Source organism: Salmo salar, chromosome ssa01, assembly GCF_905237065.1.
Source record: "Salmo salar chromosome ssa01, Ssal_v3.1, whole genome shotgun sequence".
Lineage (NCBI taxonomy): Eukaryota > Metazoa > Chordata > Actinopteri > Salmoniformes > Salmonidae > Salmo > Salmo salar.
In genome coordinates this window covers 114,490,923-114,506,527 of record NC_059442.1, presented here as the reverse complement: position 1 = coordinate 114,506,527, position 15,605 = coordinate 114,490,923, and the positions used below count along the sequence as shown (strand labels likewise).

At 45.2% G+C, this 15,605-nt stretch overlaps 1 protein-coding gene across 7 annotated transcripts in view; it reads left to right on the top strand.

Annotated features, from left to right (window-relative positions):
• Positions 1–15,605, top strand: part of LOC106591860 (dedicator of cytokinesis protein 1) — a 723,705-nt gene that overhangs the window by 693,344 nt on the left and 14,756 nt on the right. For all 7 annotated transcript variants that reach the window (XM_045687698.1, XM_045687691.1, XM_045687686.1 and 4 more), the window contains exons 47-49: positions 7,071–7,208; positions 10,587–10,729; positions 13,590–13,788. In XM_045687698.1, the coding sequence (XP_045543654.1) occupies positions 7,071–7,208; positions 10,587–10,729; positions 13,590–13,788 (480 nt within the window). The remainder of the gene's footprint in view (positions 1–7,070; positions 7,209–10,586; positions 10,730–13,589; positions 13,789–15,605) is intronic.

Below are 15,605 nucleotides of genomic sequence, written 5' to 3'. Positions count from 1 at the left end.
ACCAGAGACTTCACACACCTCTTTGTTGTCAGAGTAAACCCTTTAGTCAGGCGTTTGGCTGCTGTGAATATGTAAGCCATAAAGACACTGTACTGAAGATGCTGTATACGGTGGAGCGGTGAGGGCAGAGTGTCTGTTGGCTGTGGAAGCGTATACTGTAAATAAAACCTCTTTATGTGACTGCATGCAGCCAAAGACCTGCACTAAATCCATTGTAATAGGATTACATTTTTTCTTTGTGTGCCTTTAACTTATTTCCACATATTAATCCACAAGCATGCCTTTTTTTTAATTGGATATTATTTTAGTCATAACTTGAACAATATTTGTTTTTATATAAACAAAGGAACAGTTGTATGTTCAAACCTGGGAAGGAGGAAGTACTATATTATTTGTTGTAATATTCTAGTCATTCTTTGAGAGACATTCTGCAGACCTGTGGTTTTCTAACCTCTCCTCTGTGACCTCCTGATGTTTTACAGTGTTGTTGTAGCTCTGAACTAGCTCACCTGATTCACCTGATCAAGGGCTTGGTGATTTAGCTGACGACTTGAATCAGGTGTGATCGCTCTGGAATAGATCCAAAACGTGGATGGCTTGGGGTCCCCGAGGAGAGACAAATACAAATCCCTGCTATAAGGCACCATCACCTAACTGTAATTAAACCATTGGCTGTAGGGACACCCAGCCTGTTATAAAGTCAAACACGATCTGTTACCAGAGCCTCCTGGCTGTAGAAAAACTAACTCTCTAAGATGATTGGCTGTAGGGACACTCTGCCTGTTATAAAGTCAAACACGATCTGTTTCCAGAGCCTCCTGGCTGTAGAAAAACTAACTCTAAGATGCCACTGTCTCCCCTTGGGATTACACTTCCTCCACTGACCAGATGGAGCTACACTGCATTTGGAAACTATTCAGACACCTTCCCTTTTTCCACATTTTGTACGTCACAGCCTTATTCTGGATTAAAGTAATTAAAAAAACTCCTCATTAGTGTATACACAATACCCCATAATGACAAGCAAAACAGTTTTTGTGGGAATTTTTGCAAATGTATTAAAAATAAACAGAAATACCTTATTTACATAAGTATTCAGACCCTTTGCTATAAGACTCGAAATTGAGCTCAGGTGCATCCTGTTTCTATTGATCATCCTTGAGATGTTTCTACAACTTGATTGGAGTCCACCTGTGGTAAATTCAATTGATTGGACTTGATTTGGAAAGGCACACACCTGTCTAAATAAGGTCCCACAGTTGACAGTGCATATCAGAGCAAAAACCAAGCCTTGAGGTCGAAGGAATTGTCCGTAGAGCTCCCAGACAGGATTGTGTCGAGGCACAGATCTGGGGAAGGGTACCAACACATTTCTGCAGCATTGAAGGTCCCCAAGAACACAGTGGCCTCCATCATTCTTAAATGGAAGAAGTTTGGAACCACCAAGACTCTTCCTAGAGCTGGCAGCACGGCCAAACATAGCAATCGGGGGAGAAAGGCCTTGGTCTGGAAGGTGACCAAGAACTCAATGGTCCCTCTGACAGAGCTTCAGAGTTCTTCTGTGGAGATGGGAGAACCTTCCAGGAGGACAACCATCTCTGCAGGCACATGACAGCCCACGTGGAGTTTGCCAAAAGGCACCTAAAGGACTCTGACCATGAGAAACATGATTCTCTGGTCTGATGGAACCAAGATTGAACTCTTTGGCCTGAATTCCAAGCGTCACATCTGGAGGAAACCTGGAAACATCCCTACGGTGAAGCATAGTGGTGGCAGCATCATGCTGTGGGGATGTTTTTCAGTGGCAGGGACTGGGTGACTAGTCAGGATCGAGGGAAGGATGAACGGAGCAAAGTACAAAGAGATCCTTGATGAAAACCTGCTCCAGAGCCCTCAGGACCTCAGATTGGGGCAAAGGTTTACCTTCCAACAGGACAACGACCCAAAGCACACAGCCAAGACAACGCAGGTGTCTTGGGCTAGTCAAGGACGTTGAGTGGCCCAGCCAGAACCCGGACTTGAAGCCGATCGAACATCTCTGGAGAGACTCGAAAATAGATGTGCAGCGATGCTCCCTATCCAACCTGACAGAGCTTGAGAGGATCTGCAGAGAAGGGGAGAAACCCCCCAAATACAGGTGTGCCAAGCTTGTAGCGTCATACCCAAGAAGACTCAAGGCTGTAATCGCTGTCAAAGGTGTTTTCAACAAAGTACTGAATAAAGTGTCTGGATAATTAAGTAAATGTGATTTCAGGTTCTTTTTTTAATATAAATTTGCTAACATTTTTAAAAAATGGTATTGCTTTGTTATTGTGTGTAGATTGGGCGGCGGGGGGGACTATTTAATCAATTTTAGAATATGGCTGTAAATTAACAAAATGTGGAAAAAGTCAAGGGGTCTGAATGCTTTCCGAATGCCCTGTAGCTTGCAGAGTGAGAGACAGACTGCAGCTGAAGTGTTTTCCTAATTGCCCATATTATATTCTATATATCATATTCGGCTGGGTCCTGGGTTTTGATTAGATTCATTAGGATCCCCTATTAGCCGATGACAATGACGACAGCTCGTCTTCCTGTGGTCCGACACATAACCAAAAAGACTTTAAAGACAACATACTATTTGCATACATTTAAAAACATTAACATGTAGTGTGTGTACATCTAACAGTTACACGTACAGTACCAGTCAAAAGTGTTGGACACACCTACTCATTACAGGGTTTTTCTTTATTTTTACTATTTTCTACATTGTAAAATATCAGTGAAGACATCAAAACAATGAAATAACGCATATGGAATCATGTAGTAACTATAAACAATATTTATGAGGAACCTGGTTGCAGTTCCTATGGCTTCCACTAGATGTCAACAGTCTTTAGAAATTGGTTGATGTTTTTCTTTTGAGAAATGAAGAAGTAGGGCTGTTCATTGTGAGTGTCAAGCCAAGTGGACTCTTCTGTGTGGCGCGCGTGACCAGGAGGTCGCTCCACGTTGTTTTTATCCTCTGTTGAACACAGTATATTCCGTCTTAAATTTTATCGATTATTTAAGTTTTAGGATATCTAAGGTTGGATTAGGAACGTTGTTTGAAATGTTTGGACCAAGTTTACAGGTAACTTATTAGATACTTTGTAGTCATGTTGGGCGAGTTGGAACCGGTGTATTTCTGAATCAAATGCGCCAAATAAATGGACATTTTGGTGATATAAAGAAGGAATTTATTGAACAAAAGGACGATTTGTGATGTTTCTGGGACCTTTTGGAGTGCCAACAGAAGAAGATCTTCAAAGGTAAGGCATTTTTTTATATCGCTATTTCTGAATTTCGTGTCGCACCTGCCTGGTTGAAATATGTTTTTCATGTGTTTCTATGCGGGGCGCTGTCCTCAGATAATCGGCGGCTGGATTAACAACAAGTTAAGATTTATTTTGATGTATTGCACTTGTGATTTTATGAAAGTTAAATATTTATAGTAATTTAATTTGACGCTAGTGTCCCACTGATCCGAAAGAAGTTAAGGGTTTCACTGACTTCATTAGCTGTGGTTGTGGATGTGAATATGTTTGAATCATCAGCATACATGGACACACATGCTTTGTTGAACGCCAGTGGCAGGTCATTGGTAAAAATAGAAAAGAGTAGAGGGCCTAGAGAGCTGCCCAGCGGTACACCACACTTTACATGTTTGACATTAGAGAAGCTTCCATTAAAGAAAACCCTCTGTGTTGTATTAGATAGATAGCTCTGAATCCACAATATGGCTGAAGGTTGAAAAGACATTAACACAAGTTTTCTCAACAACAGGTTGTGGTCAGTAATATCAAAGGCTGAACTGACATCTAACAGTACCCACAATCTTCTCATTATCTATTTCTTTCCACCAATTATCAGTCAAGTGTGTCAGTACAGTACATGTTGAGTGCCCTTCTCTATAAGCTTTAAGTCTTGTTAATTTGTTTACAGAGAAATAGCATTGTATTTGGTCAAACACTATTTTTTCCAACAGTTTGCTAAGAACTGGCAGCAAGCTGATAGGTCTACTGTTAGAACCAGTAAAGGCTGCTTTACCACTCTTGGGTAGCGGAATGACTTTGGCTTCCCTCCCGGCCTGAGGACAAAGACTTTCCTCTTGGCTCAGATTAAAGATATGACAGATAGGAGTGGCTATAGAGTCAGCTACCATCCTCAGTAGCTTTCCATCCAAGTTGTTAATGCCAGGAGGTTTTTCATTATTGATCAATAAAAATCATTTTTCTACCTTTCCCACACTAACTTTACAAAATTAAAATATGCAATGCTTTTCTTTCATTATTCACATTTTTTATGCATGAATATGAAGGCTCACTGGTCGTTGTTGGCATTTCCTGCCTACATTTACCCACTTTGCCAATGAAGTAATCATTAAAATAATTGGCAACATCAAATGGTTTTGTGATAAGCCATCTGATTCACTGAAAGATGGAGTTGAATTTGTCTTTGTGCCCATAATTTCATTTAAAGTACTCCAATGTTTTTTTTCCACCATTCTTCATATCATTGATCTTGGCTTCATAATACTGTTTCTTCTTCTTCTTTGTTGAGTTTAGTCGCATAATTTCTCAATTTGCAGTAAGTCAGCCAGTCAGATGTCCAGCCAGACTTGGCCACTCCTTTTGCCTCATCTCTTTCAACCATACAGTTTTTTCAGTTCCTCATCAGCCTTAACAGTTGTAACGGTCAGTTCATTAACAGGTGCATGTCTATCATCAGCCTTAACAGTTGTAACGGTCAGATCATTACCAGGTGCATGTCTATCATCAGCCTTAACAGTTGTAACAGTCAGATCATTAACAGGTGCATGTCTATCATCAGCCTTAACAGTTGTAACAGTCAGATCATTAACAGGTGCATGTCTATCATCAGCCTTAACAGTTGTAACGGTCAGATCATAAACAGGTGCATGTCTATCATCAGCCTTAACAGTTGTAACAGTCAGATCATTAACAGGTGCATGTCTATCATCAGCCTTAACAGTTGTAACGGTCAGATCATTAACAGGTGCATGTCTATCATCAGCCTTAACAGTTGTAACGGTCAGATCATAAACAGGTGCATGTCTATCATCAGCCTTAACAGTTGTAACAGTCAGATCATAAACAGGTGCATGTCTATCATCAGCCTTAACAGTTGTAACGGTCAGATCATTAACAGGTGCATGTCTATCATCAGCCTTAACAGTTGTAACAGTCAGATCATTAACAGGTGCATGTCTATCATCAGCCTTAACAGTTGTAACGGTCAGATCATAAACAGGTGCATGTCTATCATCAGCCTTAACAGTTGTAACGGTCAGATCATTAACAGGTGCATGTCTATCATCAGCCTTAACAGTTGTAACGGTCAGTTCATTAACAGGTGCATGTCTATCATCAGCCTTAACAGTTGTAACGGTCAGATCATTAACAGGTGCATGTCTATCATCAGCCTTAACAGTTGTAACAGTCAGATCATTAACAGGTGCATGTCTATCATCAGCCTTAACAGTTGTAACGGTCAGATCATTAACAGGTGCATGTCTATCATCAGCCTTAACAGTTGTAACAGTCAGATCATAAACAGGTGCATGTCTATCATCAGCCTTAACAGTTGTAACAGTCAGATCATTAACAGGTGCATGTCTATCATCAGCCTTAACAGTTGTAACAGTCAGATCATTAACAGGTGCATGTCTATCATCAGCCTTAACAGTTGTAACAGTCAGATCATTAACAGGTGCATGTTTATCATCAGCCTTAACAGTTGTAACAGTCAGTTCATTAACAGGTGCATGTCTATCTGTCCTTGGGTCTTTAGACACTGTTAGATGATGTCATGTTATACTATGTGTTGAATCATCTGACTTTGTCGTTACTGGGTGGTTACATGATGTGATGTTTACAATGTATCATGTGTGTCTTTGCATGTGCTCTCTCATAGCATCATAAAGACTCAGACATTTACTGTAGACATGTAATCCCTTACCTTTTAGTTCATTCATTAATTTAACCTGGCTAGTCAGTTAAGAATAAATTCTTGTTTTTCAATGACGGCCTACCCCCCTGGCCAAACCCTCCCCTAACCCGGACGATGCTGGGCCAATTGTGCGTCGCCCTACCTGCCTGCCTACTTGTACACTCTCTATCAGTCCTGTGTCAGTCCAGTGTACTCTTAGCGTTGCTGTGTCATGTAAAGGAGCAGTGTGATAACAGAAGGAAACACACAGTGTGTCCAGAGAGTAGGAGCATGGGGCGGTGAGGTGACTATGGCAACCAGGCCTTCTACTTTCTACTGGGGCTTTAATGAACACGGTCAAGTTCCCTTGGCTTTCTCAGAGGCGGCGCACACACACACACACACACACACACACACACACACACACACACACACACACACACACACACACACACACACACACACACACACACACACACACACACACACACACACACACACACACACACACACACACACACACACACACACACACACACACACACACACACACACACACACACACACACACACACACACACACACACACACACACACACACACACACACACACACACACACACACACACACACACACACACACACACACACACACACACACACACACACACACACACACACACACACACACACACACACACACACACACACACACACACACACACACACACACACACACACACACACACACACACACACACACACACACACACACACACACACACACACACACACACACACACACACACACACACACACACACACACACACACACACACACACACACACACACACACACACACACACACACACACACACACACACACACACACACACACACACACACACACACACACACACACACACACACACACACACACACACACACACACACACACACACACACACACACACACACACACACACACACACACACACACACACAGAGATGAGGTCCCTATCTTGACGTGTGTGTGGAAATCCCATAGGATAACTGGTGTGTGTGTTCAAATCCCATAGTGACCATCGTGTGTTTTCAGATCCCTTACCTAGCTGATGGAGTTCGTATCCATGGAGAGAAAGTGACTGAGGCTCTGAGGCCTTTCCATGAACGCCTGGAAGCCTGCTTCAAACAGCTCAGAGAGAAAGTGGAGAAACAGTACGGAGTCAAGACACTGGTAATATCTCTCTCCTGTGCTCTCCTCTCTCTGATTCTCTTCTCTTTTTAATTCTCTTCTCCTCTCTTCTCCTCTCTCCTATGCACTCTTCTCCTCTCGTCTTCTCTCTTTTTTCTTCTCTTTTCCTCTCTTCTCCTCTCTTCTCTCTACTCTTCTCTCTCCTATGCTCTCGTCTCCGCTCTCCTCTCTTCTCATCTCTCCTCTTCTCTGTTCTTCTCTTCTCTGCTCTTGTCTCTTCTTCTCTTCTCTGCTCTCCTCTTTTCTCATTTCTTCTCCTCTCTACTTCTCCTCTCTCTGTCCTCTTTCCTCCTCTCCTCTCGTCTCATCCTACTCTCTCCTACTCATTTTAAATTGACATGTTAGTAATTTAGCAGATGCTCTTATCCAGAGCCACTTACAGTGAGTACATTCATCATCAGATAGCTTGGTGAGACAACCACATATCACAGGCATAGAAGGTAGATTTTCCCTCAATAACGTAGCTGTCAGTAGAGTCTGAGCTAGAAGGGGTGTGGGGGGGGTTAAGTGCGAGGACTGTGAGGAGGAGGATTATTTAAGATACTATTTGAAGAGGTAGGGTTTCAGATGTTTTCAGAAGATGGACAGGGACTCTGCTGTCCTAGCTTCAGGGGAAGCTGGTTCCACCAGTGGGGTGCCAGGACAGATAAAGAGCTTGGACTGGGCTGAGAGGGAGCTGCCCTCCCGTAGGGGTGGGAGGGCCAAGACACCAGAGGTGGCAGAACAGAGTGTTCGGGGTGTTGCGTTTGAGCAGAGCCTGAAGGTAGGGAGGGGCAGTTCCTCTTGCTGTACTTCTTCTCTCTCCTCTCCTGTTGTTGGCCCATTAAAAAGTGTCCCTGGATTTATTTCCAAACAAACTTTTATGACATCACCTGCAATTTTGTCAAAATTATGGGCACAATGAGGATTATTTTACACCAACTTTTTATGTGATCCCATGGTGTTGTTGTTGACGCATGGAGCAAACAGAACAGACAGACCGTGACTCAGTATTTCAGGTCCTTAACTCTCCATCTCCCCAGGTACAGCCATGATATTTGTGTTCTTCCTGAACGGCACTCTATTGTGTCCTGTTCTCTGAGTCATTCCTACTGTAGCTGGGACACAATGCTGCTGGCACTGCAACCTACCAGACCCTGGGCCAGTTCAGTATGGAAGAGCACACACTCACTGAATCACCCCAAGGACATGGATCTATAGATGCTATTAACTAACACTGATGGGAGGAGGGTATTGATCCCTCAAAGATAGGAGGAGGATTAACATGGTATAAATTCACGAGGTGGACGATCATCACTGCCGATGGCTCGCGTGGTGCGTGTGTGTGTGTTCTCACGGCAATAATGAATATGCTGTAAGGACAAAACAGCACAGCCATAGCACAACAGCCCAGGACTCTCTCAAGGAACTACGGCCCCAGGAACTTTAGCCAGGCTGACAGCAGCCCAGGACTCTCTACTACGGCCCCAGGAACTTTAGCCAGGCTGACAGCAGCCCAGGACTCTCACTACGGCCCCAGGAACTTTAGCCAGGCTGACTGCAGCCCAGGACTCTCACTACGGCCCCAGGAACTTTAGCCAGGCTGACTGCAGCCCAGGACTCTCAAGGAACTACGGCCCTGTAATATTCATATGTGAATACATACTGAATTATAATTGGATGCATTTTACCGCCGTATCATACTGTGCGGTGATTGGTTAAGACCACCCAGACGGTTAGGTCATGGGCAGTTGATCGTGGTTGGAGATAGGCTAACATGTAGTTGTAGCTAGTTAATAAAGAGTTGTGTTAAGAAACATCCTGTAGTTCTGCGTTTTATTATTTTGTACAAAGTGTACAAAACAAGACAGGCCCCAGGAACTTTAGCCAGGCTGACAGCAGCCCAGGACTCTCACTACGGCCCCAGGAACTTTAGCCAGGCTGACTGCAGCCCAGGACTCTCACTACGGCCCCAGGAACTTTAGCCAGGCTGACAGCAGCCCAGGACTCTCACTACGGCCCCAGGAACTTTAGCCAGGCTGACAGCAGCCCAGGACTCTCTCACTACGGCCCCAGGAACTTTAGCCAGGCTGACTGCAGCCCAGGACTCTCACTACGGCCCCAGGAACTTTAGCCAGGCTGACTGCAGCCCAGGACTCTCACTACGGCCCCAGGAACATTAGCCAGGCTGACTGCAGCCCAGGACTCTCACTATGGCCCCAGGAACTTTAGCCAGGCTGACAGCAGCCCAGGACTCTCTCACTACGGCCCCAGGAACTTTAGCCAGGCTGACAGCAGCCCAGGACTCTCTCACTACGGCCCCAGGAACTTTAGCCAGGCTGACAGCAGCCCAGGACTCTCACTACGGCCCCAGGAACATTAGCCAGGCTGACTGCAGCCCAGGACTCTCACTATGGCCCCAGGAACTTTAGCCAGGCTGACAGCAGCCCAGGACTCTCACTACGGCCCCAGGAACATTAGCCAGGCTGACTGCAGCCCAGGACTCTCACTATGGCCCCAGGAACTTTAGCCAGGCTGACAGCAGCCCAGGACTCTCTCACTACGGCCCCAGGAACATTAGCCAGGCTGACTGCAGCCCAGGACTCTCACTACGGCCCCAGGAACATTAGCCAGGCTGACTGCAGCCCAGGACTCTCACTACGGCCCCAGGAACTTTAGCCAGGCTGACTGCAGCCCAGGACTCTCACTACGGCCCCAGGAACTTTAGCCAGGCTGACTGCAGCCCAGGACTCTCTCACTACGGCCCCAGGAACTTTAGCCAGGCTGACAGCAGCCCAGGACTCTCACTATGGCCCCAGGAACTTTAGCCAGGCTGACAGCAGCCCAGGACTCTCTCAAGGAACTATGGCCCCAGAAACAGAGCTTTGTTATAGCCAGACTTTATAGTCAGGACTCTACTCACTTCCAATGTTATATGTAGCTCAATAGTCTCTCTTTGTCTCTCTCTCTCTTTGTTTCTCTTTCTCTTTGTTTCTCTTTGTCTCTCTCTCTCTCTCTTTGTTTCTCTTTGTCTCTCTCGCTCTCTGTATCTCTCTGTCTCTCTTTCTCTGTCTCTCTCTGTCTCTCACTTTGTCTCTCTCTGTCTGTCTTTCTCTGTCTCTCTCTCTCTGTCTCTCTCTTTGTCACTCTGTCTCTCTCGGTCTGTCTCTCTCTGTCTCTCTCTCTCTGTCTCTCTCTTTGTCACTCTGTCTCTCTCTGTCTGTCTCTCTGTCTGTCTCTCTGTGTGTCTCTCTGTGTGTCTCTCTGTGTGTCTCTCTGTCATGATTAAATGTGGTGTACATGATGTTGTCAGTGTGTTATTAAATAATGGTGTAGTAACTCCATGGCACTAAACTGTGTTGTGTGTGTTTGTTTCTGCAGCCTGCGGTGGATGACAGGCGTGGGACCCGTCCTCGCTCTATGCTGCGTTCCTACACCATGCCCTCACAACAGAGACCACTCTCTGTGGCTTCAGTCAACTCCATCTCCTCTGACAACTCACCCTCCAGACCTGGCTCAGACGGGTAAGGAATGATACACACACAGAGAGAGACAGACACGTTTATGTGACAAATGGGGACGTCAGAATTTATTTTATGAATGGGAATGTCTGACCCCACCTTTCTGAATGGAACACACCTTTCTGAATGGAACACACCTTTCTGAATGGAACACACCTTTCAGAATGGAACACACCTTTCAGAATGGAACACACCTTTCAGAATGGAACACACCTTTCTGAATGTCTGACCCCACCTTTCAAAATGGAACACACCTTTCAAAATGGAACACACCTTTCAAAATGGAACACACCTTTCAAAATGGAACACACCTTTCAAAATGGAACACACCTTTCTGAATGTCTGACCCCACCTTTCAAAATGGAACACACCTTTCAAAATGGAACACACCTTTCTGAATGTCTGACCCCACCTTTCAAAATGGAACACACCTTTCAAAATGGAACACACCTTTCTGAATGTCTGACCACACCTTTCAAAATGGAACACACCTTTCAAAATGGAACACACCTTTCAAAATGGAACACACCTTTCAGAATGGAACACACCTTTCTGAATGGAACACACCTTTCTGAATGTCTGACCCCACCTTTCAAAATGGAACACACCTTTCTGAATGTCTGACCACACCTTTCATTAAGGACTAATGTACACACTAACACAGGTTTATATTCTATATGGGGATTTTGCTGCCTTAGAAATCCTTGGGCAGGCCACCTAAGAGTTTTGTTCAGGATGCCAAAGTCCCAAAGGAAAAACAAATGTAACGACTAAAGCCAAATATAAAGTATATAGAAAAGATAATGGCCTTATATATTTTTGGGGAACATTATTCTCAAATGTAAATACATTTACATTTTACATTTTAGTCATTTAGCAGACGCTCTTATCCAGAGCGACTTACAGTAGTGAATGCATACATTTCATAAAAAAATTTCTGTGCTGGCCCCCCGTGGGAATCGAACCCACAACCCTGGTGTTGCAAACACCATGCTCTACCAACTGAGCTACAGGGAATAATCATTGAGAAGTAACAATCACCAAAAACAATGAATTGAAAAGCATTGGTTTAGTTATTAAGTTTGAGCAGAAGAACACAGCATTAGCCATGGCAAAATGCAGGAAATTATCTTTAAAACTGCTAAATGTTGTTCTCAGCTCCTTGGCAGATTTGTAGAGTCCCTCAAAATGTGCTTTAAAACTGCAACATGTTTTCTCAGCTCCATGAAAAAATTGTAAAATTTGTCAGAAATTCACTTTTAAAACTGCAAAAATGTATCTCTGGGCCATGGAGAAATTCAAAGAATTGCAGAAAATTCGCTTAAAAATGCAAAAATAGCTGTAAAAAACTTGAAGAAGGGGGGCCAATAAAATGTTTTCTAAAATTCAGCCGCACCGACAGTGTCCATTAGCACGCCCCCTGCTACGCTCACCGCCTAAGCCCTTTGTTCCAGAAACTCCTCCCCCTGGTCATCACATACAGTGCCTTCAGAAAGTGTTCCGACCCCTTGACTTTAACAGCATTTTGTTACATTTCAGCCTTATTCTAAAATTGATTTTTTTCCCTCATTAATCTACACACAATTTTTGCAAATGTATTAAAAATAAAAAACTTTATCACATTTACATAAGTATTAAGACCTTGTTTAAGGACCTTTGGCAGCGATTACATCATTGAGTCGTCTTGGGTACGATGCTACAAGCCTGGCACACCTGTATTTGGGGAGTTTCTCCCATTCTTCTCTGCAGATCCTCTCAAGCTCTGTCAGGTTGGATGGGGAGCATTGTTGCACAGCTACAGTATTTTCAGGTGTTTCCGTTCTTTGCCTCGATCCTTACTAGTCTCCCAGTCCCTGCCGCTGAAAAACATCACCATAGCATGATTCCGCCACCACCATGCTTCACCGTAGGGATGTTTCCAGGTTTCCTCCAGACGTGACACTTGGCATTCAGGCCGAAGACTTCTATCTTGGTTTCATCAAACCAGAGAATCTTGTTTCTCATGGTCAGAGTCCTTTAGGTGCCTTTTGGCAAACTCCAAGCAGGCTGTTCTGCCTTTTACTGAGGAGTGGCTTCTGTCTAGCCACTGTATCATAAAGGCCTGATTGGCGGAGTGCTGCAGAGATGGTTGTCCTTCTAGAAGGTTCTGCCATCTCCACAGAGGAACTCTGGAGCTCTGTCAGAGTGACCATCAGGTTCTTGGTCACCTCCCTAACCAAGGCCCTTCTCCCCCGATTGCTCAGTTTGGCCGGGCGGCCAGCTCTAGGAAGAGTTTTGGTGGTTCCAAACATCTTCCATTTAAGAATGATGGAGGCCACTGTGTTCTTGGGGAACTTCAATGCTGCATAAATGTGTTGGTACCCTTCCCCAGATCTGTTCCTCGACACAATCCTGTCTCGGAGCTCTACAGACAATTCTTTCGACCTGGCTTGATTTTTGCTCTGACATGTACTGTCAACTGTGGGACCTTATATAGACAAGTGTGTGCCTTTCCAAATCATGTCCAATCAATTGAATTTACCACAGGTAGACTCCAATCAAGTTGTAGAAACATCTCAAGGATGATCAATGGAAAAAGGATGCACCTGAGCTCCATTTCGAGTCTCATAGCAAAGGGTCTGAATACTTACGTAAATAAGTTATTTCTGTTTTTTATTTTTAAATGTGCAAAAAATGTCAAAAAACCTAATTTCACTTTGTCATTATGGGGTATTGTGTGTAGATTGATGACGTTTTATTTTATTTTATCCATTTTAGAATAAGGCTGTGTAACGTAACAAAATGTGCACAAATCAATGGGTCTGAATACCTTCCGAAGTCACTGTATGTTCATTCCTTCTCCCTGTTGTCCTCTCCCTCCCAGCTTTGCCCTAGAGCCTCTCCTGCCAAAGAAGTTGCACTGCAAGTCCCAGGACAAGCTGGAGCGCGACGAGTCGGAGAGGGAGAGGAAGGACAAGAAGAAAGAGAAGAGGAACAGTAAACACCAGGAGATCTTTGACAAGGAGCTGAAGACCACTGACATCCCCCTGCAGCCCGCCGAGGCAGTCATACTGTCAGAGACGGTGAGGGGGAACTATCCCTGGCTCTGCTCCTCCTCCTCCCTCTTCTCCCCTCCTCTCCGCACCACATCCTCCCTCTCCTCCCTCTCCCTCCCTCCCTCCTCTCCTCCCTTTCCTCTCCTCTCCTCTCCTCCCTCTTCTCCTCTCCCCTCCTCTCTGCTCCTCCTCCTCCCTCTTCTCCTCTCCTCTCCGCAACACATCCTCCCTCTCCTCTCCTCCCTCTCCCTCCCTCCCTCCTCCTCTCCTCCCTCTTCTCCTCTCCTCTCCTCTCTGCACCACATCCTCCCTCTCTCTCCCTCCCTCCCTCCTCCTCCTCTACTCCCTCTTCTCCTCTCCCCTCCTCTCTGCACCACATTCTCCCTCTCCTCTCCTCCCTCCTCCTCCTCTCCTCCCTCCCTCTCTCCTCTCCTCTCTTCTCTCTCTCTCTCTAATAATCATTAGGTTTGGTAGCAACATGATGATGTTAGGTGGCTTTCTTTCTCTCTCCTCTCTCTCTCTTTCTTTCTTTCTCGCTCTCACACTCTCCACTCTCTCTCTCACACACTCTCTCTCCCTCTCTCTCTCCCTCCCTTCCTTCCTTCCCCACTCCTTCCTCTCCTCCCTCTCTCCTCCCTCCTCACCTCACTCCCTCCCTCTCTCCTCACCACATAATTATACCCCTCGGCTCCTCCCCTCCCTCCCTCCTCTCCTCCCTCCTCTTCTCTTCATTACAGCAGCAGAGCATCAAAGCCCTCTGCTCTGGCCCTTTGGGATGAAGCCACCAATCGGTAATTCAATTAAGAAAAGAATCAGAGTGTGGCCCCTAGATTCCCCTGATGGTAGATCATCCAGCCAGTCGTCTGGCCCCTAGATTCCCCTGGTGATAGATCATCCAGCCAGTCATCTGGCCCCTAGATTCCCCTGGTGATAGATCATCCAGCCAGTCATCTGGCCCCTAGATTCCCCTGGTGATAGATCATCCAGCCAGTCGTCTGGCCCCTAGATTCCCCTGGTGATAGATCATCCAGCCAGTCGTCTGGCCCCTAGATTCCCCTGGTGATAGATCATCCAGCCAGTCGTCTGGCCCCTAGATTCCCCTGGTGATAGATCAGCCAGCTAGTCGTCTGGCCCCTAGATTCCCCTGGTGATAGATCATCCAGCCAGTCGTCTGGCCCCTAGATTCCCCTGGTGATAGATCAGTCAGCCAGTCGTCTGGCCCCTAGATTCCCCTGGTGATAGATCATCCAGCCAGTCATCTGGCCCCTAGATTCCCCTGGTGATAGATCATCCAGCCAGTCGTCAGTCGTCTGGCCCCTGATAGAGCTTCTTCCTTGGGGCCTGAGAAGAGAGGAGAGACTCTTTCATTCAACGTCATTGGCACAGGAACGAGGCTAACAGCTGTAAGCTGTATGACTGGATGTATTTCTACCAGAGGCGGGACAAGTAGATACTGTCTCCGTTAAAAACATCCACTCTAAGCATCACAGTGGGGTGATTGACAAATGAACTTGTGAATCAACAGCTGATTGTCTACAATATATAAATAAATGTGGAGCCCTTTCAAACTTCTTCACAATACAGATTGAAATTATGCCCTACCTTGTGAAACCAGTATTGAGGCACTAACCACAAATAAGATGCAGTAAGCTGACAGTAAACGTCAGTTTCAATCTATACCCTGCTTTAGAAATGCAAATAGCCTCTCTACATAGTTGCATGTTCAGAGAGAAATACGATGAGCCAATCCCGACGAGGATACGAAAGCAATTTTCACTGTAAATGGTATTTAATTGCTCTCTCCTTTGTTATTCTTCAGCTTAGATCCAGTTGGACTTTCAGTG